General features: G+C 34.0%; 1 protein-coding gene across 6 annotated transcripts in view; it reads left to right on the top strand.

Annotated features, from left to right (window-relative positions):
* The window catches only part of LOC127721559 (atrial natriuretic peptide receptor 1-like), a 227,239-nt gene that overhangs the window by 70,031 nt on the left and 131,579 nt on the right, over window positions 1-25,629 (top strand). Inside the window, exon 1 of one of the 6 annotated variants that reach the window (XM_052228328.1) lies at window positions 10,279-10,335. The exons of the other annotated variants lie outside the window; for them this stretch is intronic. Coding sequence (XP_052084288.1) covers window positions 10,305-10,335 — 31 coding nt within the window. The 5' untranslated portion in view covers window positions 10,279-10,304. Of the gene's footprint in view, window positions 1-10,278; window positions 10,336-25,629 lie in introns of those variants that run through there. 6 annotated transcript variants of the gene reach the window in all.

Raw genomic sequence — 25,629 nt, 5'->3', positions numbered from 1 at the left:
ACAAATGCTTTGGCGCGAGACAAGAATAGATTCATCATATAACACGAGACACTTCTATACATATATAATGAATATAGATGAAAACGAACATGCGATGTGTCAGATACAAGACTTAGAAGTCAAACATTTAATAAATTGGTCATGAATTGTTCGTACAAAATGTTATTTTCTCTAGCGATAGTTTTGACTAGAGTAATGCCATTATTGCTGAAGTCAATCGCAGATATGATCTTGATTCTTAAAATGTTTATCAACGAATTGCTTCAACATTCTGTCAATGTTAAAATAAGAGTGACGTCATGGAAAATATTTGTATCTGATAATAAGTGTGAACAAATGGTCAAGGCATAGCCATAGTGCATGCACGAGATTAAAAAAAAATCAGTTCTGTTATACTAGAGGTTATTGGCAGTTATATTTAAAAGGTTCGTTACGTTTTGCTCCATAAGGGCGGCCCTAGCCCCCTGCCCCCTAAATCCGCCTCTGTTATTTCGGTTAGTGTGGATTGTTTTTTTTTCGCCTTATCTGTTCATTCTTTATTTTTTTGCTTGTTTTGTTTTGTTTTGTTTTGTTGTGTTTTTTTGTTTTTTGAGATTTGTTTTTATTTTGTTCAATTGAATTATTTTTATCATTATTTTTCATGTTTTAGTCTTTTTAGTAATTTTTTTCTGATTTTCTTCTGACCTGTGAGATTTGAAAACTCTCCTTCAAGTTATTAACATGACACCATTGTACAGGTACATGCAGTTGATCGAAATCTTACTTGTACAGTTCACGACAGTACATACTGCACCCTCGAACAATATGCTATACAAGAAGTATAATGGCGTACCGTATAGTTTATCTATGTGATATAATCTATACGCATTGTTTTGAAAAATCACCTGTTAAAACGGCAAATTAGCGTTTTCAATGACCGAATTTTGATAAAAGTTTTTTGTTTGCTTTCCTATTCTGTTCGTCTTGTTTTTTGCATTTGCACTTCCGGTTAGTTAACACATGTTTGATAGTTTAAAGGTTTGTAAATGTTTAGACTTAATCCTTAAGCGTTAAGTAAATACAGCTCTAAAATGTGGACGAAAAGGATTGAAGAGAGAAAGAGGGCATACGTATTTCTTTTTTTAAATACATGTATCTAACAAAAATACATTTCATAAATTAAGATACGTGTGATCCAAAATCAATCGAAAGGTTTGTTAAAATCCCTTGACGATGTAAATTGCATGTGTTGTTTTAGAGCCCGGGATCTATATCATATTAATCGTGACAATGTGATAAATCAATATAATGGTAGCTAAAAATGATTTTTTAAAATCTCTGAGATCACAAATGTAATTTGTCTAGCAGTTAAATATATCTTTTGTCAACTGAAAAAATGAACAAGTAGTATTAATATTTATTTTATAAGATATTTCAAGTTTTAGTGAACGTTACAGAATATGAAACAAATATGATGAAGAAATGTAAAAAATGAAGAAAAAAATCTTTGCATAATTTCAAATTAAATTCGGAACTGAATTCATGCAATTAAAATACTTCAAATCTTCCCTACAAGTAGATGAAATGTTATCTTTCTCCATTTATCGTGGTATCTGAAAAGGAAACGAGCTAGACTAGCGATGATCCGAAACATGTTTGTACTCGTCTCCGTCTCGATATATCTCGTAAAACTTCTGTTTCACCTGTGTGGTACATGTACTGAAATCATTTTCTCTCAAATAGGGTTTTACTCGTCTCCGTTTCACGCGTGTGATACCTAAATTTTCGTCTCCGTCTCGCTACATTTTGTCAAACTTTCATTCAGCCTGTGTGGTACCTAAACAATTCAATTTCGATTCTATCTGGCAACGAAGGAAAGAGCTTCATTCTCCAGATTTGGACATAGCTTAAAAATATTTGTAGGTCTCGCCCAATTTATATTTTTAAGCTTTCGATACATCAATGTGGTATCTAACATTTGTTCTATATTGTGGAGCTTAATCTAGATCTTATAGTTGAAAGAACCTTTTAACTTTTCCTGAAGGCGTGGTTGAACATTTATGAAGAGTTTAAATTTACCATAGCAAGATGTTGCAGTTTGAAAATTTTACAATATCTTTAATAAATAGCTGTAATTTATCGTCATGAGATATTTATCTAGAACGCCCTCATAGGAGATTTATACGCTATGAAAATATTCCTGAAATGTACATGATAATAGTTGCAATCAAGCGCTATGGTTTAGATAAATTGTATGTTTCAACATCACTCGTCGGAAGTGTTATCAAGGTCTCAATGCCAACAATATCTATGAAAGACGTGAAACATTTGTACATATTGTTGTGAAGAAAGGAAAAAACAACAAATTATTTCTGAAAAAAAGATCAAAATCATATTTCATATTGACGCAAGTTTACACATAGTAGATAAAAGAATACATTTGAACAGCTGGGAATGTTGTTTAGTTTATTTATGAAGAAACATTGATTTCTTATCAAGCAATATTGTAATAATCAACTTTCATACAGGGTAAATAAATTGTCCTGTGAGATGTATGTGGCTAGATATCTATATTGATGGAATGTGTGAGGATGACATTGATCTGTTTATAATTTATGTAGAAAGATTATGGGGTATAAAATGTTAAATAAAACATATTTGGAGAAGGGGAGTGGGGGTACGTGGATAGGATGAGAGCGTATCCAACCGAACTGAAGCTGTGATAAAAAAACTGTTGTTATATTGAAACAATCTTTGATTTTAATTTTATCTCTATCTCTACGAATATGTCACATTTCTTTTAAAACAGTAAAAGGCTACTGTTATTTTAGGAGATATATTTATTTCAGTGATTTTGGTTTGCCGTATTAATTTATTGATTATTTTATGTACGTAACTATGATCTACATAATTCGGAAAACTGTCCTGTGGTAAAAATTGGGATAATAGTTATAAGCCAAACATATTAGTTTGTATCGATAAATCATAAATCCGCACGAAACTTATCAAATATCTGACCCATGTGAAGTGAAAAAAAATAATGTGTGAATATTATTACAAATATTCGCCAAGCAATCTTAATTTTAATGTTTACAGCTACATTTTTGGGGATTTTCTACAAATACATTTTGTAGTAACCGTTGAAGGATTTTTCTTGACTATTCTATGGCAAATCTAACGAGCAATTTTTATAAGCAAAATAAGCTAACGTGGTTTCAAACTTGAATTTAAACGAGCAATAAAATGGAAGTAATCAGCTTTGAAATGTTATCTGAAGTTTTTTTTTTTTAAACTACGTTTTGAAGCCTATAAATTTGCCATCAGATGAAATAATTATTTTTTTATCTGGATGGTTTTAGTCTATTGTCTTTGATGTTTTATTTATAATTTATTTCTTTTTAATCGGCCATTTCTCTCATCTTTTTTTCTATTTATAGCTTTTCAATCTAATAATCGTTTCATCTGTTCAATTTAATTTCTTTTGATCAGAACAAATATTTAAACATTATTTCAAGTGTGAAACACATGTTTTCTATTTGTAATGAAGTGCAATGTAAATATATGGTTCTGTTTTTATTAACTCCCTGTCTGAGTGTATATACATGTGTATATACATGTGTATACACGTCTATGGTTCGGGTTTTGTTAACTCCCTGTCTGGCAGTATATACATGTGTATACATGTCCACCCATTGTTGGTTCAGGTTTTATTAAATCTCTTTCTGAGTGTATATACATGTACCCATGAATCGTCTCCTTAATCCGTAGAACCTGAGATTGGGGAGGTCTGATTTTCTCAGTTATTGCCTTGTAGACTCTTGTCTGTATGTTCGTCGTTTGTCATGATACAGTCGTTCTCTCGTCTTATGGGTTGTGATTCTGCCTTTGGTATCGACCATCTCTTTGTTAACCTCATGGGGTCGAAAAGAAACAGTATGAGTATATTTCTAGAATTGAATTGATATCAACACGATCAGATTGTCTTAGGGAGCTACCATTTGATTTTTATGGGGGGCTAGGATGAAAAATTTTGTCCTGCCTTTTTATTTTCCCCTCTTTTCGGTCCTGCCTTTTTATTTTTCACTCTATTCGGTCCTGCCTTTTTTTTTAGCTTATCCTGACTTTTTTTTTACATAAATTGTCATCCTGCCTTTTTTTTGCAAATAATCTCATCCTGCCTTTTTTTTTTACTCAAAACTCCTGTCCTGCCTATTTTTTTCAAATTCCCCCCCCCCCCCCCCCCCCCCCCCGCATAAAGATCAAATGGTAGCTCCCTTACTTTTCTTCTGTGATTTGCTCTTTTTTAGCTCACCTGGCCCGAAGGGCCAAGTGAGCTTTTCTCATCACTTGGCGTCCGTCGTCCGTCGTCCGTCGTCGTCCGGCGTCGTCCGGCGTCGTCCGTCGTCGTCCGTCGTCGGCGTTAACTTTTTACATTTTGAACTTCTTCTAGAGAACCACTGAATGGAATGAAACCAAACATGGCATGAATGTTCCTTATGAGGTGCTGACCAAGTGTTGTTACTTTGTAGCCGATCCATCATCCAAGATGGCCGCCAGCGGGGGACTTAGTTTAACATAGGACCCTATGGGAAATGCATACAAATGACTTCTTTTAGAGAACCACTGAATGGAATGAAACCAAACATGGCATGAATGTTCCTTATGAGGTGCTCACCAAGTGTTGTTACTTTGTAGCCGATCCATCATCCAAGATGGCCGCCAGCGGGGGACTTAGTTTAACATAGGACCCTATGGGAAATACATACAAATGTCTTCTTTTAGAGAACCACTGAATGGAATGGAACCAAACATGGCATGAATGTTCCTTATGAGATGCTGACCAAGTGTTGTTACTTTGCAGTCGGTCCATCATCCAAGATGGCCGCCAGCGGGGGACTTAGTTTAACATAGGACCCTATGGGAAATACATACAAATGTCTTCTTTTAGAGAACCACTGAATGGAATGAAACCAAACATGGCAAGAATGTTCCTTATGAGGTGCTCACCAAGTGTTGTTACTTTGTAGCCGATCCATCATCCAAGATGGCCGCCAGCGGGGGACTTAGTTTAACATAGGACCCTATGGGAAATACATACAAATGTCTTCTTTTAGAGAACCACTGAATGGAATGGAACCAAACATGGCATGAATGTTTCTTATGAGATGCTGACCAAGTGTTGTTACTTTGCAGTCGGTCCATTATCCAAGATGGCTGCCAGCGGGGGACTTAGTCTAACATAGGACCCTATGGGAAATACATACAAATGTCTTCTTTTAGAGAACCACTGAATGGAATGAAACCAAACATGGCATGAATGTTCCTTATGAGGTGCTAACCAAGTGTTGTCACTTTGTAGCCGATCCATCATCCAAGATGGCCACCAGCCGGGGACTTAGTTTAACATAGGACCCTATGGGAAATGCATACAAATGACTTCTTTTAGAGAACCACTGAATGGAATGAAACCAAACATGGCATGAATGTTCCTTATGAGGTGCTGACCAAGTGTTGTCACTTTGTAGCCGATCCATCATCCAAGATGGCCGCCAGCGGGGGACTTAGTTTAACATAGGACCCTATGGGAAATACATAAAAATGTCTTCTTTTAGAGAACCACTGAATGGAATGGAACCAAACTTGGCATGAATGTTCCTTATGAGATGCTGACCAAGTGTTGTTACTTTGCAGTCGGTCCATCATCCAAGATGGCCGCCAGCGGGGGACTTAGTTTAACATAGGACCCTATGGGAAATACATACAAATGTCTTCTTTTAGAGAACCACTGAATGGAATGAAACCAAACATGGCATGAATGTTCCTTATGAGGTGCTGACCAAGTGTTGTTACTTTGTAGCCGATCCATCATCCAAGATGGCCGCCAGCCGGAGACTTAGTTTAACATAGGACCCTATGGGAAATGCATACAAATGACTTCTTTTAGAGAACCACTGAATGGAATGAAACCAAACATGGCATGAATGTTCCTTATGAGGTGCTGACCAAGTGTTGTTACTTTGTAGCCGATCCATCATCCAAGATGGCCGCCAGCGGGGGACTTAGTTTAACATAGGACCCTATGGGAAATACATACAAATGTCTTCTTTTAGAGAACCACTGAATGGAATGAAACCAAACATGGCATGAATGTTCCTTATGAGGTTCTGACCAAGTGTTGTTACTTTGTAGCCGATCCATCATCCAAGATGGCCGCCAGCGGGGGACTTAGTTTAACATAGGACCCTATGGGAAATACATACAAATGTCTTCTTTTAGAGAACCACTGAATGGAATGAAACCAAACATGGCATGAATGTTCCTTATGAGGTGCTGACCAAGTGTTGTTACTTTGCAGTCGGTCCATCATCCAAGATGGCCGACAGCAGGGGACTTAGTTTAACAAAGGACCTATGGGAAATACATACAAATGTCTTCTTTTAGAGAACCACTGAATGGAATGAAACCAAACATGGCATGAATCTTCCTTATGAGATGCTGACCAAGTGTTGTTACTTTGTAGCCGATCCATCATCCAAGATGGCCGCCAACGGGGGGCTTAGTTTAACATAGGACCCTATGGGAAATACATACAAATGTCTTCTTTTAGAGTACCACTGAATGGAATGAAACCAAACATGGCATGAATGTTCCTTATGAAGTGCTGACCAAGTGTTGCTACTTTGTTGCCGATTTACTGTTCAAGATGGCCACCAGGATATTTTATTAAATAACGGGACCAATATTAATCAAAATTTGGCCTCAATCATTATTTGGGTATCTGTTATGATTTTTATCTATCTTTACATGATTTCTAAAACCAAAGTAGAGTCAGGTGAGCGACACAGGCTCTCGAGAGCCTCTAGTTTACAATTTTCAACTCTCAGTTGACTTCGCCGCTACAATTTGATTGTTTGTAGGGATTTTGTAGCATGAATTAAAGAACTATATCCTTTCGTTTCCGTTCGGTTTTTATCTAATCCCCATTCATATACTCATGGATATTCTCCCATCCCCCGGGATAGACGAATACAAGGTGTTGATTGAAACTAAGTTCTCCCTAACCTTTTGTTCTGGAGAGGCTTCCTTAATCTCAATTGTGTGAGGGGTTTGCATTCTTTAAAGCATAATTTATTCTTCTCTATATATATGTTTTAATTTTTTGTGCCCATTATTCTCTATTCTTTATACTTTTTGCCAAGGATTTGTATAGTGTACTATACACTATACAAATCCTTGTTTTTGCCCATTATTCTCTATTCTTTATATTTTAGCACATCATTATTCTATATTCTTTTTATGCACACTATTCTACATTCTGTTAACTCCATCTAAACCCTTACTCTTGTAGCCTGTGTTTAAAGTGTTTAAAAAAAAAGTTGAGATGTGATTCTTCGCAACTACTTGAATGCACCACTTCTTTTTTGTTCTGTCTTCAATGTCATATATGTTTTACCATCACTGGTCTTGAGACTTACAAATATAAGTCGAGTAGTTTTGAGAGCAAATAGATGGATATTAATGTTCATTATGCTGTCATAACAAAACATATTGCAAATGCAGAGAAAATGCTCAAACCTCAAATAATAGCTTCGAAATAGAAATAGAATAATCTCGACTAGCTGCATACATGTACAATAACATGGAAATATTAAGTAAAAACAGTATAAGTGTAGCAGTAAAAGTTAATCATGTCATTCTGTTGTAAGACCAAAAAGATGGAGGTTGAATTTTCTGTGACTTATACTTTCTGTAAAAACGTGTCATGGGCGCTGAAACTGGTATCCTATGGTTGATCATGGTTGTTTTTCCTTCTCATTTTGAGAATGTTTGCCCGCAATTGCTCTTTCAGAATATATAGAACTATTGAAAATTTCATTTTGCGAACCCCAAAATGACTATCACGTTACGTCATTGGTTGAATATCTATTTTTCGTAGAACGTTGTTAGCCAATCAAAACGCTAATGTGTTTTCGTTTGACAATATTACCCAGCATGCATTAGTTTAATTTTCAAATTTTCAAATGGTGAAATGATTGACAGATATTTTACCTACTGCCACAAAAAATAAATCACGTGACTCGATGAAACATAGTCAATGACTAACCCGAATAATTCAGTCCCTCCCCGTAATCGATCTCTCCTACTTGCGAGGAAGTAATCGTAGATCAGCGAAATATAACGACTGAATTATTCGGGTTAATCAATGACAGGTACGTCAGTTAATCTGACAATGTATTTTCAGTGGTATATTCATACAGATAGTAAGAGCAACTAACACTATGTGTGCTTGCGCGTGTTCTTTCATAATATCTTTTAAGATAAATTAGACAAAATCATCTAATAAATATTTAAATTTTTAACGTCTGACCATCGTCCTGAACATACATGAAATATATGCCACTGGATATTAAGCAAGCCACAACCAATCAATCAATTAAACGACTTATCAGATAAAGTGCCATAATTCTATTTATATAGGTCGTTGTATTTGAAAAAAAATAGAAATGAATGAACTCCCAAGTTTTATAGGCAATTAGAAAAGTAAATAACTTATATAAGAACGAGATTAAGCTAAATATTGACAAGACGATTAATGATTACTACCACACTTCTAATTTCTTTTACATACAGTATTGAAAATTACGTTTATAGCTTTCTTAAGTGTAATGTTAATTTTTGTATAATAATTTCCCTGTCAGCTTTTAATAGAGTTTTTGAACGTTTTATACTTTCATGTCAGTGAGTGGGTGTCTCAGTTATTAATGTGTATCATTGAAGTATATATAATACCTCCATGGTTGCACACAGATTTTGACATTTGACCTGAAAACGGAACGTTTCTGAAACGTGACGAATTGGACAATTTCATTATTAGTACATCATGACGTCATTGATTGAACATCATTTTGGGACGTTTTCTTGTCATTTACAGCGTTTTTCTGTATACGCGTGTGTATATATGCTTCACAGTACAATATAAGTCGATCAAATTTTACTCGACTAGCAGGGATGCCTCGGGAGGACAGAACGGCGCATAATATCTTTATCATTTTCTTGTTTTTATTTAATGGTGTCGAACTTCCTTTGAGAAAACATAAATAATCTTCATTTCCGTGCCTTTTGTCAGCTTTTCTTGTGAAACATCTTCAGTGATATTCTGTTTAGCCAGGTATCATTGATTTCTTTTCTAACGGTCCCGTTTTGTAGTAAAATGATTACCTACAAACAAATGTAATGGGCCACATCGTACCCTTCGCGGTTCTCATTTTTTCACTCTATATGTCCTGTTTTGAACTCTTGTAAATTATCTGGATTTACTTTCAATGTATCTTTAAATAGTTTTTGTATTGGTATTTATCTTTAATGGTTCCCAATATGCCAAAAAATATGTACGCTGTGAAAGTAACAATTTTAATCTAAATTGAGTTCATTTGTGGTGATGAATTATCATCTTTTATTCAATTCTAAAATTTAAATGCCTTGTCAAAATAACGATATTAAATTTTGATTCAAATCTGTCAGAAGGTTAAATACTTCATTCATCAAATATTTGTGAATACATCAATGTTTAACAACAAAGACTATTTGTACATTGTATGAAAGTCCTGGGTAACATTTTAAGTGAAATTTAACACTTCAGTAAGGGGCATGTCGGGTGGGATGGAAAAACCACAATTTTTTTGTTGACGAAATAAATACCTATACTTATCAAATAAATGAACAAGATTTGAATAATTTCTTAAATGCTAGTGTTAAATACAAATTTAACTATAGAATAGAATAGAATAGAATATTTTATTTCCCAAATTACAGGGCCCATAAAGGGCATAAAATCAGATACAATTGATTTACATAATTGGTAACAACAACAATAATAGTCACTTGAAAATATATATTTAGTATATTAGCATTGGTCAGAATCAGATATGAGACATAGACAGTTTAAACGGGTGTAGACAAATCAATGTTTGGGTAAAACGGGTGTAGACAAATACATGTTTGTGTACATTTGTAAAACAAATTGTACACTTGTACATTATATAGATTTTTTTTTCTTATTTCAAATCTTTATATATACGTACCCTAGCTTTTTGTACTTTCGCAGAAAATTTCATTATCTAAAGAGCAAAATCTGTTCTAGGGGTATTGTTTCGCGTTTTTTCTAATCCTTGATTCCGTATGAAAGAAAGTGAAATTGAGTGGTTTTCTGTATATTCAAGTAGACCCTCATATTAGAAAAATGAATCATTGCACTCTTTTGTGTTTTTACTAAATTCTTAAATGTATATATTCACAATATCTAAATTTTTAATGAAAGGAAATGGATGTTATTTAACAAATATGCAGCATCGCCATGTAAGTAAACTTTACCAGTCAAATGTACAATTCAAATAGATGAACGTTGATTAAGAAGTTTTTAATATACTTTTTTATAAGGAAGAATACATTTTTATTTTGATGATGAAATATCAACTGTAAATTGGTTCAATGATCTCAATTAAATTTTATATTGTGAGATAACTGTATTAAAGTGTTAGTTAAGGAAAATGGATTCTGGTATCAAAATGTCTGTATTTTAAGTTGAATTGATTTAATAGGAAAATTAAAGTCTTTTACATTTCAATTGTGAATTAAGATACAAAATGTTAAGGGCATTTCTATAAAGAATCGAGAACGAAAAACAAACGTTAAATTAAAACTTTTGAATCCATGTGTGGGAAGCAAGTGGATCATTTTTATGAGTAGCTAGACAAACCATAAGTGATTTTTTCATACAAATAAAATTCTTGGTTAATTTCAAAGTTTATGATGTCATTTAATTATACTTTCCTGCATTGCGTCCGCAGCATATGTTTATATATATATATGTGTAAATTAGCAAACGCATGTACAATGAAAAAAGAGAAACCGGCAACTACAGGGAAATGGATTTATATGAAACCCCTGCTCATGTTTCCTTATTCTAATTTTTTAAATTAATTGTGTACTTCGGGGTTGTTTATACTAGTGATTGCCACTTTTCCTGTCGAAGGTCGGTGTCTAGCTTTATCCTGCCACGATGTAACTATTAGTCATTAAAATGGCGTGAAACTCCAACAATCAATCCTGTTTATACACAATTTATACATGACGAATTATTTGATAAAATATGTCTAATTTTCACCCAGATAGTATGGTTAAACCAAAATAATAGTTTTCAATAATTTAGGAGGGGATCTTTCAGCAATTTGATGAACTATATTTCACGATAAAGCATGATAAATGCAGGATATCCAATTACACTTAATGACATCAGCATGATCAGGGTGTAAGATTACACACAATTATCTCACGTAGTTTTGTTGTCAATTTATAGAAATCAATACGTTCAATGGGATCTATTTCAAGTGTAAATGAAAGTATTTTTATCCTGTGAGGGCGTGACATCTTATTAACAAGGAAAGACAAATAGCTAATCTTATCCGTTGTAATTTCCTGTGGCTTATCACTTACTGAAGGTCATTAGCCGAGAGATTGATGTTCACGATTCTATATAAAGAGAGATAACTCTAATTTGAATCTCTGAATGTTCTTTTGCAGACCGTCGAATTCACCATAAAGCATACGCGTTTGAGACTTACGTTGAGGTGATGTCTTGATTTTTTGAAGACAACTTTTATAGAAATATAATATATACCGTATGAACTAATAATTTTAAGCTTCTTACGTGGTATTAAAAAAAACACAATTATTATGAGTATTCTAGGTTAAAAATATGAAAATGTAAGCTTAATTACTACATGTATGAGCAAAAAGTAAAATCACAAAAATACTGAACTCCGAGGAAAATTCAAAAAGGAAAGTCCTCAATCAAATGGCAAAATCAGAAGTTCAAACACATCAAACGAATGGATAACAACTGTCATATTCCTGACTTGGTACAGGCATTTTCTTATGTAGAAAATGGTGGATTGAACCTGGTTTTATAGCTAGCTAAACCTCTCACTTGTATTCCAGATGTGAGACAGGAACATACTTACCCATTCAAATCAACTTATTTCACCCCTGGTATTTATTGGGGTTCATGTTGATCATTCTATAGTTTTGTTTGTAGTGTTCTGTGGGCAGTTGTTTTCATAATTTTTCTTTAAAGCCATGTCTAACGTGTATTTTTCCGATTTTTTTTAGCTTACCTGGCCCTAAGGGCCAAGTGAGCTTTTCTCATCACTTAGCGTCCGTCGTCGTCCATCGTCCGTCGTCGTCCGTCGTCGTCGTTAACTTTTTACATTTTGGACTTCTTCTAGAGAACCACTGAATGGAATGAAACCAAACATGGCATGAATGTTCCCTATGAGGTGCTGACCAAGTGTTGTTACTTTGTAGCCGATCCATCATCCAAGATGGCCGCCAGCAGGGGACTTAGTTTAACATAGGACCCTATGGGAAATACATACAAATGTCTTCTTTTAGAGAACCAGTGAATGGAATGAAACCAAACATAGCATGAATGTTACTTATGAGGTGCTGACCAAGTGTTGTTACTTTGCAGTCAATCCATCATCCAAGATGTCTGCCAGCGGGGGGGGGGGGGGACTTAGTTTAACATAGGACCCTATGGGAAATACATACAAATGTCTTCTTTTAGAGTACCACTGAATGGAATGTAACCAAACATGGCATGAATGTTCCTTATGAGGTGCTGACCAAGTGTTGTTACTTTGTTGCCGATTTACTGTTCAAGATGACCACCAGGATATTTTATTAAATAACGGGACCAATATTAAACCAAATTTGGCCTCAATCATTATGTGGGTATCTGTTATGATTTTTATGTATCTTTCCATGATTTCTAAAACCAAAGTAGAGTCAGGTGAGCGACACAGGCTCTTGAGAGCCTCTAGTTTAAAAATGTCCCCGGCTTCTTTTAACCCGGTTTTGATTTCCTAGTTAAACAATGGCGTGTTTAATAAAGCGATACCCAAAATTGATTTTTAAACATTGATTTAAATTACGTTTTTAATACTGCATCTGATTGAAACCTTTTGGTAGAAAACCTGTACTTTCTACAGACATAATTGTATTCGTGCCATTATGGCGTGCTTACTAATAAAAATAATTTTCTTTTTTTGCCGCCTCTTTGAGGTCAACAAAGTGGTGCGTGCAATCTCAAATCATGTTCCGCAATATTTTATCTTTACTCAAAGGGAGGATCTAAATCAAATTGTGTTTCAATAGAAAAACATAACGGCTTAATTTATAACAAAACAATTGACGAAAAACAAATATGACAGACATGATCGAAGCCATTTTGGTTTTATATAGTATCATCAATACATTAGTCGGACAAAACGAACCGCCACCTGTGTTTTAGGGGATGGGGATATTTGATTTGATTTTATTATTATCTTGGCAGGAAGAAATTTGGAGTTAGTCTAATAGATGAACTTGCTTTTAAATAAATTTGTAGTGTAAAATGTCCTTTTTTAAAGACCAATGTTACTTCTCATGGAACGTGACTGTAATAATAGATATATTTGGAAATCTTAGCAAACACTCGTTCGATCAATGTTTCTCTAGGGTCCTGTTAAAGTTAAACATTCACATCTATGAACAAATCCTGTCCTGGGAGTTATTTAAATTAATCCCGATCTACCATTTACCAGTACAGGAATCACGACAATAACTTCGGCCAAAAGTTAGGTTTTATTATAATGTCGATGAAATCCTCAAAAGATATCACACTCCTATTAAACAGCAGCAATATTTTTCTTTCATAAATGATTTGTTTAAAGTACCATTTAAGAAAATATTTTCGAAAACTGTGGCAAACATTTAGTTCTTTGCATTTCTGATCAACATGTAATGAACATCTTCGATTTACAAATGGGAGATAATCAATCACTTCCTATAGTTATAAGATAAAGGGAAACAATCCATCCGTTCCTATAATTGCAATCTCAAGGGAAACAATTCATGTATCCTTACGATTAGGCTAACTGTTTGATCGATCGTCCTATTGATTGTATAATGAAATACACCATATGTTACCGATCATTATATCCATTCTACAGTCTTTGTCAACTAATATGCTTGATGTTAGATTCAAACTCGATTTATTATGGTAATAAAAGTTGTGAATGAAATTTATCGATAAGAGAAACTCATATGAATAAAAATTTGATGACTTACTATCAGTTCAAATAAATCGTGCAAAATAAAGTGACAATTCTTTAAGTGGTACCGGTTCCATGAGCAATCTATTGTAGAAGCATTTGCAGTCACTCGTACTTGCAATGCTCGAATAATTAAGAAAATGAATATCGTTTTATTCAACAATGATAACATCTTTTAAGCCGAGTGCCTTCATCTTTCAAAGCATATGTCCATAATAAGATTGCACGATCTATCTTGTCGAATCGTAGAATACGTTGTTACATGGTTTAATCTGAATTCACTTTATTCTAATATTATGAGCCTCAAGCTCTGTTTAGAATAATGAGCCTCAAGCTCTGTTTATGTTTTTTCTTGTTATCAAGGAAATATCAATAGATGAAAAAGATGTTGTGTTACAATTCTTCATCTTTATCGCTGTATGCATATCAGTTTCACAAATTATATGGCTAAAGGGTTGAAATCTTTTACGACCAAAATTTGTATATATGTACATACAGAAATATTTCAACATTTTCAATTATTTAAAATGATAATATATTCATTTGTGTAATATTTTTATATTCAACTTTTCGCCATGATGATGGGAGTTTTTAACGACCTTGACTGGCTATACAGCCCTCGCACGGTCGGCCTTTCGCCATTAAAATCTTACAACCATTTTATAAGGACAAAGGGGGGAGGGGGAGGGAGGTTGACGTAAAACATGTATTTGCCTGTTTCTGCTCTGGATCCCTGTCAGCTGTTGTCTTTTATAATATTGTAATATTTTAATGAGTTTTTTTATTTTCTATATTTAATGAAAATATTTCTAGATTCCAAAAGATTTAAATTTTGTCATTTTGTAGATACACCTGTTTGTACTCGATGACCTTATGATGATATAAAAATATGTTTAAAGTTGTTTGGTTGCTGTCTCATTGATGTATCCATCATCTCTTTACTTGTTAGTTGTAAAATAATCTCATTAAGCTTTTCTCTCAAAAGCCTCGTAGAAAAAATATGCAAGTAGGTAAAACGATTTTTTTTTTTATATATTTTACATATATGTATTGGGAAGAGTTACGGAATTTAACAGTGCTAAAAAAGTTTGGACTTTGACGATGCATAACCAATTAAAAAATGTCCATAAAATGTGTAAGGGTAGGCTGAAAATTAAGGGTAGGTATGGAGGCAGGAAACGCCACCCTTACGAATAATACAATATGTGGTTTAATAAAAACCTAACTCCTTTAAATTGATTTGATTTCTTTAATCTTATATCATACGTTGTGTTTTTAGAAGGCAGATTAGACAAATAACTTACATTCGGTTATTGTTGCATATAAGTATTCCTTATTTTGTCCATCGACGAATGTTGGTAGTGGCGATGTGGGGCAGCCATTAGACGAAGGAAATGGTAACTTGTACGGATTTGACTTTACTTTTGGTCATGTCTGTATTTAACATCTCTTCAACGTTTCATAAAGTTTTGGGTTTTCAAATCTATTGGCATCGAGCATCAGTAGAGATACATTAATGTCGAAATGCGCTGCTGGTGCAGTGAAAATGGTACCGTTAATGTTGTTCCTAATTGTTGCTATGGTGATAATTGTGCCAGATATGAATATTTAGGCGATACCTGCATGCTACTAATGTCGATAAATTCCGTGCTATTGTCATTTTTTGTTTTATAATTTTGAGATATTTTGTATATCCACAAGACATTAGGCAAATCATAAAATAAGTAATTTTTCGATCTAGTGTACGTGTTCATGTTAATTCCAGAATATGTTACAAGCCATCTTAGTGCATGTTCATTTCTAAAACATTATTCTAGGTGCGCTCAAATACGGCTTACAGTTGTGCAATAAATTCCTCAATAAATCTTAAATTTGACAATATTACTTTAAACACTTAATGGATGATCCTATCGCACAGAGAATAAACCGCAGTTACAAATATTTTATGCTATTTTTCAGGTTGAATATGTCAAAAACATAAATAAAACATTTTTTATAAAATTTATTGGATATCCTGGTTCAGAAAGTACGCGTTTTAAATTTTCTCAAGAAGTGGGAGAACGACAATTTATTGTAAGGCACACGCGCACATGTGCATTTTATACAGAACACCCGCCACATTCAGTATGTGCCTGTGCCAAGCCAGACGCCTGTCTGCTTTTCGTTTATTGTTTATTATAGATCAGGATCTTTAGTTTTTTAATTTCGTTTGAATTGTTAGACATTTTGTTTTGTCAGGGCCTTTTAAAGCTTACTAAAGATATGGGATTTACTCATTGTTGACGGCCTTACGTTGACCCCCATTATTGCTTAAATCCATGTAATTTGGACTATTTGGATAATTGTCTCATTTGCAATCATACCTCATTTATAAGAATACTATTTTATTGGATTGGTGCCAATAAAGCTTCAAATTATTCGTTATCAGTGGCAAAATTATGTTTAACACAGTTTCAAGAATTATTCACATCTTTTCAAAAATCGGATGACATACAATTTAATTATTGAAGACTGCATGTTGACCTCTAAATGTCTTTTTTTTGGGAGGGGTTGGGGTGGGGGATGCTGTTTCATAGTCATATCGTATATCTATTTATATCTTCTTTTTTTTGTACTAAAGGATTTCTAATAAAGTTACATCAAACAATGTACGTATGACAAAAGATTAACCTCTTGATGTCTTTTTTTTTGTGTGTCGTTGGATTGCTGTCTGATTTAATTTATATTCATAACCACTGACAATTGTAAGTTACCTTACCTAAAACATGCTAACTAATATCAATTACATCTTTCGCTATGTAGACTAAATGGAGCAGACTTAATTACCCCCTCCCCCATTCATTATCTTGCTCCTTTGGTAATTAGACACTCTGAGTTAACAAAATAACGATATTACGTATTGTCTTTTTTCGTAAGAAATATACTTGGTTATCGCTGAAACATTATCAACTCCATCAATCCTTTGATATCATTTAACAACAAAAGAAAGACACATTTTAAAAATCAATTGGAAGGTTCTTTATGCACCTGTCTAAGGCATTTCTAAAACCTTTTTAATATCTCAAAATCTCATAAAACTGATATCTTTTGTTGAAATTGCTTTGTTGTTCGTAAAATATAATAATAGCACTTTGAACGATGAAAGACTTTCACAATTTTATTATCGAGATTTATTTTAGTCACGTGATTTTAGTGAAGTATGGAAATATACACATTTGTATCAGAACAACAAACATGCAGTTTTAAGCATTTTCTAATAACAAACGTTGTGTGTGGTCAATGAAATTAGGGAGTCGCAATGTTGCACTTGTGTTTACGGAATTTGAATAACTTCAATGAAACAGCCATTTTAAAGGTATTCTATATAATAACGCTTTTTACAAAGATACATCAAAACAACAATGTTTGTATGATACATCATTAAGTATCAAACAAATGTACACACTGCAAAACTGTCCCAATTTGAAACGGCCCCTGATATACCTACGTGAGCAGGTGGACAAGAGAAGTAATGCAGTAACATGCTCTCACAAGTGAACACACGTGTTAAAACAAGATATGAAATAAGATATAAAAATTATAACGGTTCTTTTCATTTGACGAAGATCAGTTGCCGAAATAAATTCATTATTCCAGATAAATGAATTTTTGTAGGCGTTCGATTACTTACGGTTTAATGGGTTTAGTACGATTTGAAGTTTTTGAAGTATACTGAATCGAAGTTAATCATAGCCATCTTCAGGCAAGATTCTTTAAATTGTGAAGAGATCAACCTCGATCCATCGTGCATAACATAAAAATAATAAAATGTTAAATTTAAATAAAAAATCCTTATTATAGATATAAGAAGATGTGGTATGAGTGCCAATGAGACAACTCTCCATCCAAGTCACAATTTGTAAAAGTAAACCATTATAGGTCAAATTACGGTCTTCAACACTTTGAAATTTTAGGTTTTCATGCTTTTTCAATTTCGTTATTTGATTTAGACTTCCTTCTAATTTGATTCGAGCGCAACTGATGAGTGTTATGTAGGCGAAAAGTTTGCTTGATGTACTAAGTTATTAGCCTTTGATGAGTGTTATGTAGGCGAACAGTTCGCCTGGTGTACTAAGTCATTAGCCTTTGATGAGTGTTATGTAGGCGAACAGTTCGCCTGGTGTACTAAGTTATTAGCCTTTGATGAGTGTTATGTAGGCGAACAGTTCGCCTGGTGTACTAAGTTATTAGCCTTTGATGAGTGTTATGTAGGCGAACAGTTCGCTTGGTGTACTAAGTTATTAGCCTTTGATGAGTGTTATGTAGGCGGACAGTTCGCCTGGTGTACTAAGTTATTAGCCTTTGATGAGTGTTATGTAGGCGAACAGTTCGCCTGGTGTACTAAGTTATTACATGTAGCCTTTGATGAGTGTTATGTAGGCGAACAGTTCGCCTGGTGTACTAAGTTATGCCTTTAATGAGTGTTTATATTTTTTGGAAACATGATTTTATAGCAAACTATGTTTCCAGTGGAATTTGAGTGACTTACATTTCATGAAAGTGTCATTCTAATAAACCCAACAGTGACAAATACAGAGAGTTCACGGGAATTCGAATATAGAAAATTTGTTCTTTCTTTTTATATATAAAATTATAGATAACGAAAAAATGACATTTTGATGGAATCCGTTTTGAAAAAAAAAATATTTGTCCTTAGATCGGACGATTTCCAAAATGTCTGGATCTTCAGACAAACAGAGAACTGTTATATAATTATTGTTCCGGGAAATGACCTCGGGTTTGAAATTGCCATCCATTTTCTAAAGGTAAGATGTAATCAGTTTCCATCGTCCGTCATTAATTGGCTAATTTTATATCGAGTTTGGCTCAAAATTGAAACCCTATTTATCAATTACTTACAAATGAAATGTATCGCAATCTTTCCGCGATATCACGTAACTACCTGAATCATCTTCTTTTGTTGGGTAATGAACTTTCAGTGATATACTTCTACTGCTTGTTATACGTAGAACAAACGTGCGTTTTCCGCTTATAGGAATGAAATCCTTGGCTTTGTTTTATCGTGATATGTACTAGGTATAATACTATTGATATTTGATTTATTCACTATGGATATAGTGACAGATACTGACAGAAATAAATGAGTTTTCAGATTTGTCTGACAGACACTGATCCGATATCAAAACATATCATTGCATTTCATGTTAGAATGATTCTTATACAGTACTGATATGAATAAAGGAGATGTGGGGTTAACGCCCTTGAAACAGTAAACCATGGACACAAAAATGTAAAACGAAGCTAGGTCTGTCGACTGGTAGATGACATTTGCTTAAGTTGAAACAAAAAATAGAACTAGCATTTCTCACTAGCGACAGTGGATTATTTAGTAGTAGTTGCAAACTAGATACTACAGAAAGAACATTTGCTACCGTAAGCTAGACCAATAACAGGAGAACACTGCCAGTATTTTTGCAGGCACAGCATATTTGTTGCTAAGCCTATGCTAACCCGTGGCATAGATGTAAAGCTACTACAATTCTAACCACGTGGCATAGATTTAAAGCTACTACAATGCTTACCCTGTGGCATAGATCTAAAACTACTACAATGCTAACCCCGTGGCATAGATCTAAAGCTACTACAATACTAACCACGTGGCATAGATCTTAATCTACTCTACTACAATGATATTCCCGTGGCATAGATCTAAATCATTACAATGCTAACCCCGTGGCATAGATCTAAAGCTACTACAATACTAACCCCGTGGCATAGATCTAAATCTACTCTACTACAATGATATTCCCGTGGCATAGATCTAAATCATTACAATGCTAACCCCGTGGCATAGATCTAAAGCTACTACAATACTAACCCCGTGGCATAGATCTAAATCTACTCTACTACAATGATATTCCCGTGGCATAGATCTAAATCATTACAATGCTAACCCCGTGGCATAGATCTAAAGCTACTACAATACTAACCACGTGGCATAGATCTAAATCTACTCTACTACAATGATATTCCCATGGCATAGATCTAAATCTACTACAATGCTAACCCCGTGGCATAGATCTAAATCTACTCTACTACAATGATATTCCCGTGGCATAGATCTAAATCATTACAATGCTAATCCCGTGGCATAGCTCTAAATCTACTACAATGCTATTCCCGTGGCATAAATCTAAATCTACTACAATGCTAATCCCGTGGCATAGATCTAAATCTACTACAATGCTAATCCCGTGGCACAGATCTAAATCTACTACAATGCTAATTCCGTGGCATAGATCTAAATCTGCTACAATGCTAATCCCATGGCATAGATCTAAATCTACTACAATGCTAATCCCATGGCATAGATCTAAATCTTCTACAATGCTTATCCCGTGGCATAGATCGTGTTGCTCAGTCTTTGGTTTTCTATGTTGTTTTGTGTACTGTTGTTTGTCTTTTCTTTTTAATCATGGCGTTGTCAGTTTATTTTCGACTTATGAGTTTGAATGTTCCTCTGGTATCCTTCGCCTCTCTTTTAGTGGATAGGCAGTCCCATGCAGAGGGTATCATCAGTCAGTAGTCAGTACTACACTACCACCGATATGATTTATAACACACATTTCGAAAATTGTTTTTGATCATTTTAGAAATTACATAGAAAATTAGGTTTCAACTCCTTCAGAACAAGTTGACCGTAGATGGTGTTGGCAATTTTGTTTATATTTCTTTGGGTTATAAAGCTCATTCCTGACGTATTTGTTACAACTTTGGCTTTTAAATATTCTGTTTGAGCCTTCCTTGTAAAGAAAACAAAGCGCATCGCTACCCTCCTTTCGAAATAGCCTAGTCCTACAGACAGATAGATTGGCTATCTGTCGGACTAATCTACTCTTAAAAGAGGGTAGTTTGCCTAACCTAACAATGACTTCACGGTTCAACTAGCAAGCAAGCTAACCAAAGATATTACCTTTGCCTACACACTCATTGAAATCGGCTGTAACCAAATTTATAAAGTGTTGTTGATTTTTCTCATTCTGATTCAAGACAAGACGGTAGTCTAATTTCAGTAATGGTTAAATGTAGTACTACCTAATTAGATTCAATTACAGACAAAAAAGAAAAGAGAAACTTGACATATTGTATAGACACATTTCTATTGTGGGAGACTGTATGTGGACATCTCTTTCTTTTGTCGTTGGTTTGCTGTCTTATTTACATATTCCTCCTTTTATTCGTAAAAAAGTTCTTTTAATTTTGAAAATCATGCAATCATCGATTAACGGTTTTGTCACCTGATCAAAATTACGACTAATTGGAGTATTTGATGGAGTGGTTTGTTGGTATTTAACGCCAATTTCAGCACTATTACATAGAGAACTACCGACATTCGGCAGGAAAATGGTAATCCTTGTCAATTAAGATCGCAGTCGAACACACCTACCACGTGTGGGGTATCGGTTAATTGGTGATACATACAGGAGGGGCCTGATGGGGAGGGGGGGAGAGGGTGTCTCATCACGATTCACGAGTTGATTTTTTTGTCAATCACGATTCACAGAAAATAAATTTCCATGATCACGGATCACGAAAATATAAAAAAAAAATCTGTAGAAAAACGGATCACGATAGCGAAAATGCGCCGATCACGAAGAACGAAAATAACCCATCAGGCCCCTCATACAGTGAATACCACGGTTATGTAATATATTATAACATGATCTATTATTGTGTAGGACGTTATCACGACTGCACTTTGTTCTTCACAAAATCGAGCATTAAAAGTATTACCAATTATTTGAAAAGTACCAATTTCTGCTATATGTATTTAACCTGTAATTGAATTTAAATCAATACCAACCCCATTTGAGGATACGTAACCATTTCCGTAGGATACTGTGATATGTTATTAAAACAAATCGCAAGTAAATTACAAACAATTTAGCATGTTCCTGTCGGCAATATAATTACCATGTTAGAGACAATTGTGTTTCACGCTACGTCGTGTAGACAGGTTATTTGATCATTTGGTTTTTGAACTCAAACGCATATTAAGGAAAGAAATGGGACATATCGGAAAGAAAATAATATTCATTTTGAAATAATTCGATTAACAATTACAAAATAGAGACATAAACAAATCATGCATTTGTTGTATGTTTTGTTTTTGTTTTTGTTTTAATTTGTTTTGTTTGTTTTTTTAGGGGGAGGAAGATGTTCGTTTTTGTTCTACTTTTTTAGTCCCCTACCGACGAAGTCGAAGGGGACTTTAGGTTTGCACTCTGTCTGTCTGTCCGTCTGTCTGTCCATCTGTCAGTCCGGCAAATCAGTTTTCCAGACTTTTTTTCTTCGTGCATGAAAATATTGAATTGATATTTGGTTTATTGATTTATCATGACAAGTTACAGGTCAAGTTCAATTTTCACGATTTTAGCTTTTCTCTTTGTTCAGTTAAAGCCCTTTCCCTAGAATTAAATTTTTGATGAAATACTTATTAATTAATAGATTTCTGTTCAAAGGGAAATAACTCATTTTTAAAAAGACAAAATGACATTTTAGATTTTTTCCTTTTCTTTGGTAAATTGTTTGAATAATTTAGTGGTAAGTTTGTTTGTCATTCTTGAAGATATTGATTTGATAATTAGTATAATAGTTTTATCATGATACGTTAAAGATCAAGTTGGAATTTTGTTCCAGTCTGATAATTTTGTGCAGAGTTATGGTCCTTGGACATAGAAAATTCACTTAAATAATCAGTTTTCAACAGTTTTTTTTTCGTCATGCTTGAAGATTTTGACTTGATATTTTTATGTAGTTTACACCATGACAAGTTATAGATCAAGTTAGAATTTCGTTCCATTACAATGAATTTGTAACCGGTAGGGGACTATGTATTGCCATGCAATACTCATAGAAGCTTGTTAATCTAAGTGATTTATGAAGTCTTAGTTTATGTGAACCTTGTGATTTTTAATCTTGACAGACTACGTTACCAAGACATAAACAAAGAGAAAATCTTACTAGAGTTATTGGACCCGATGGAAATCAAAACCAACAATCTTTGACAAATTAATTCCAGTTTTATTTATTTTTATTTATTTTTTATTGCATCTTGTAACAATTCTTTGTTTCTTATGATACAGTTTAATTTCCCTTTTTACAGTGTTAATATGAAAAAAAACAATATAATAGTTTTGAAAGAAAGATAAATGACAATCACGCAAAAGCTGGCTTTATGTACACGTAGGACTGAAATATGACATCACTTGATGTTTAAAAAGTTGAAATAGAAAAGTTAATGAGTACTTCGTCGTCAAATTCTAATTTTGAACGCATTAAAGAGAGTTTTAAAGAAATACGTGTCGAAGTTGTAGATAATCAGCGTTGTCAATTGCAGTATGTTCTACTTTCATACGGTAAGCCTCAATTTCGTCTGTGTTTCTTGACAATGGTGATACTTATTGTGTCAGTGTTGTCGCTCGAAGAGCAAAAATCCTTTTAATTGTTTAAACATTTTCCCATGATACTTTACAGCCGATTGCATTGAGTGTGTAGGTAAAGCTAATATCTTTGGTTAGCTTGCTTGCTAGCTGAACCGTGGAGTCATTATTAGGTAAGGTATATTACCCTCCTTTCGAAGTAGCCTAGTCCTACAGAAAGATAGATTGGTTATCTGTCGGCCTATTCTACTCTTAAATGAGGGTAGTTTACCTAACCTAATAATGACTTCACGGTTCAGCTAGCAAGCAAGCTAACCAAAGATATTACCTTTACCTACACACTCAATGCAATCGGCTGTAATGGAACGAATTAAGTGAGTCACTTTGAGAAGCGGGAAGTGAAATTTCTTACCATGTCTTTAAAAGCTTAAGAGAGATACATTATAAGTACTATACATTGAGTTGTCTTTTTTAATGTATATGTTAAGCTCCAAAGTTAACCTGGCAGTTAACCACCATTCTGGTTCAGAGCATTGTTTTTTGTACTATTGGTACAATCTAAATCACCCGCATTAGTACGAGCTCAACCCTTCTGCTTTATGCCGGAAGTTAAAAAAAGCGGGCTTTGGTGTAAAAATTGCAATGGCTTCGGCAAAAACATTGTACTGATTACAATGTCACTATTGAATAACAAAAACGTTCTGTTAGCGAAACAGTGCGAAACGTCAACCCAACGACATAAACAAAAGGTCAGAAAAGTACAGTCACCGCAAGGACATTATTAATATTTTAATAACTGTTTTATTAGCGATGAAAATGACCTAGAGCAGACCAATTAAGATTTTAAACACAGTTTAACTTATTTCTCTCCGTAGATATATAGTATGAAGTATGAAGAAAATTACATTTAAGGTGATAACAGAAATACTGCCTATCTCTTAAAAGGTTTATAACAAGGTTTTCCTACATAAGTTGTTCTGTCTGTTTCCTCGGGGAACCTTTAACTTGTTTTGCCATTTGATTAAACTTTGTTAAAATATGAAAAAGAAATTATTACTTCACATAAAATGTGTAACTTGATGCTTTTCCATTAAATTGAAAAGGACTCACAAGAACATAAAAGTCAAATTCGATTGTATTTACATGTAAGTGCAAACAAGGAGTTTGTTCAACCTCCTTGGTACAAACATGTACATGTACGTGCAGTCATCGTAAAAACAAAATAAATCGCAAAAAGGGATCTATAGTTGTTGTCTTTCTAATACGTCTTAACCAATTCGGGTGTCTATGAGGACAATTTGCCACGGGGGTTACTTCCTATTATTGGGTATACGGGGATGTACCAAAAATATGGGTCATAATTTTGCGATATTTTATAGAGAAATGACCCACCTTTTTAATGACATCCTATATTAAAATGCATTTACGTTTGATAACTGTATATTGATTTAATCTACATAATTTTATCATATATCAATATGCTATTGAGAATCTTACATTATTAATGGTCAATTATTGTATTATAGATAAAATCAATTCATAAAAATTGAAAATTCACCTTTCAAATAAGTTCCCGAATGAACCCCGGATGTCAAATTGATATATAAAAACTTAAGGGTAGCTGTATATTTATGAGTTATGAGTGATGATATAGATTTATAGTGCTTATATAAGCATGGGTCATATTTGAATATTGTATATAAGTATAGGCCATTCTTTCTTAGATATTTATATAACTATAGGTACTGAATTTCAGTGAATGTTATATTAAAATGGGTACGTTTTTTGAGGCAAAAATGGCACACCCCTACAAAAAAATATCGAAGTTACCCCTTCACCCCCACCCCACCCCCCCTGCAATTTGCATGCTTTTTCGGGTAATGCACTTTCAATGGTATACTAATACTGCGTGTACAACATGTCTATATGAAGACGTCTCACTTCATGAGTTAATTTGGTCATTAGCGATTAAGTAAACATACAGTACGAGTTACGTTACTTATCTTAAAAGGTACGCTTTAAAAGTTTGTTGAAGATTACATTTTAGTGTATTT

Source organism: Mytilus californianus, unplaced genomic scaffold, assembly GCF_021869535.1.
Source record: "Mytilus californianus isolate M0D057914Y unplaced genomic scaffold, xbMytCali1.0.p SCAF_12, whole genome shotgun sequence".
In the NCBI taxonomy this organism is placed as follows: domain Eukaryota; kingdom Metazoa; phylum Mollusca; class Bivalvia; order Mytilida; family Mytilidae; genus Mytilus; species Mytilus californianus.
This window is presented reverse-complemented; position numbering and strand designations above follow the sequence as displayed.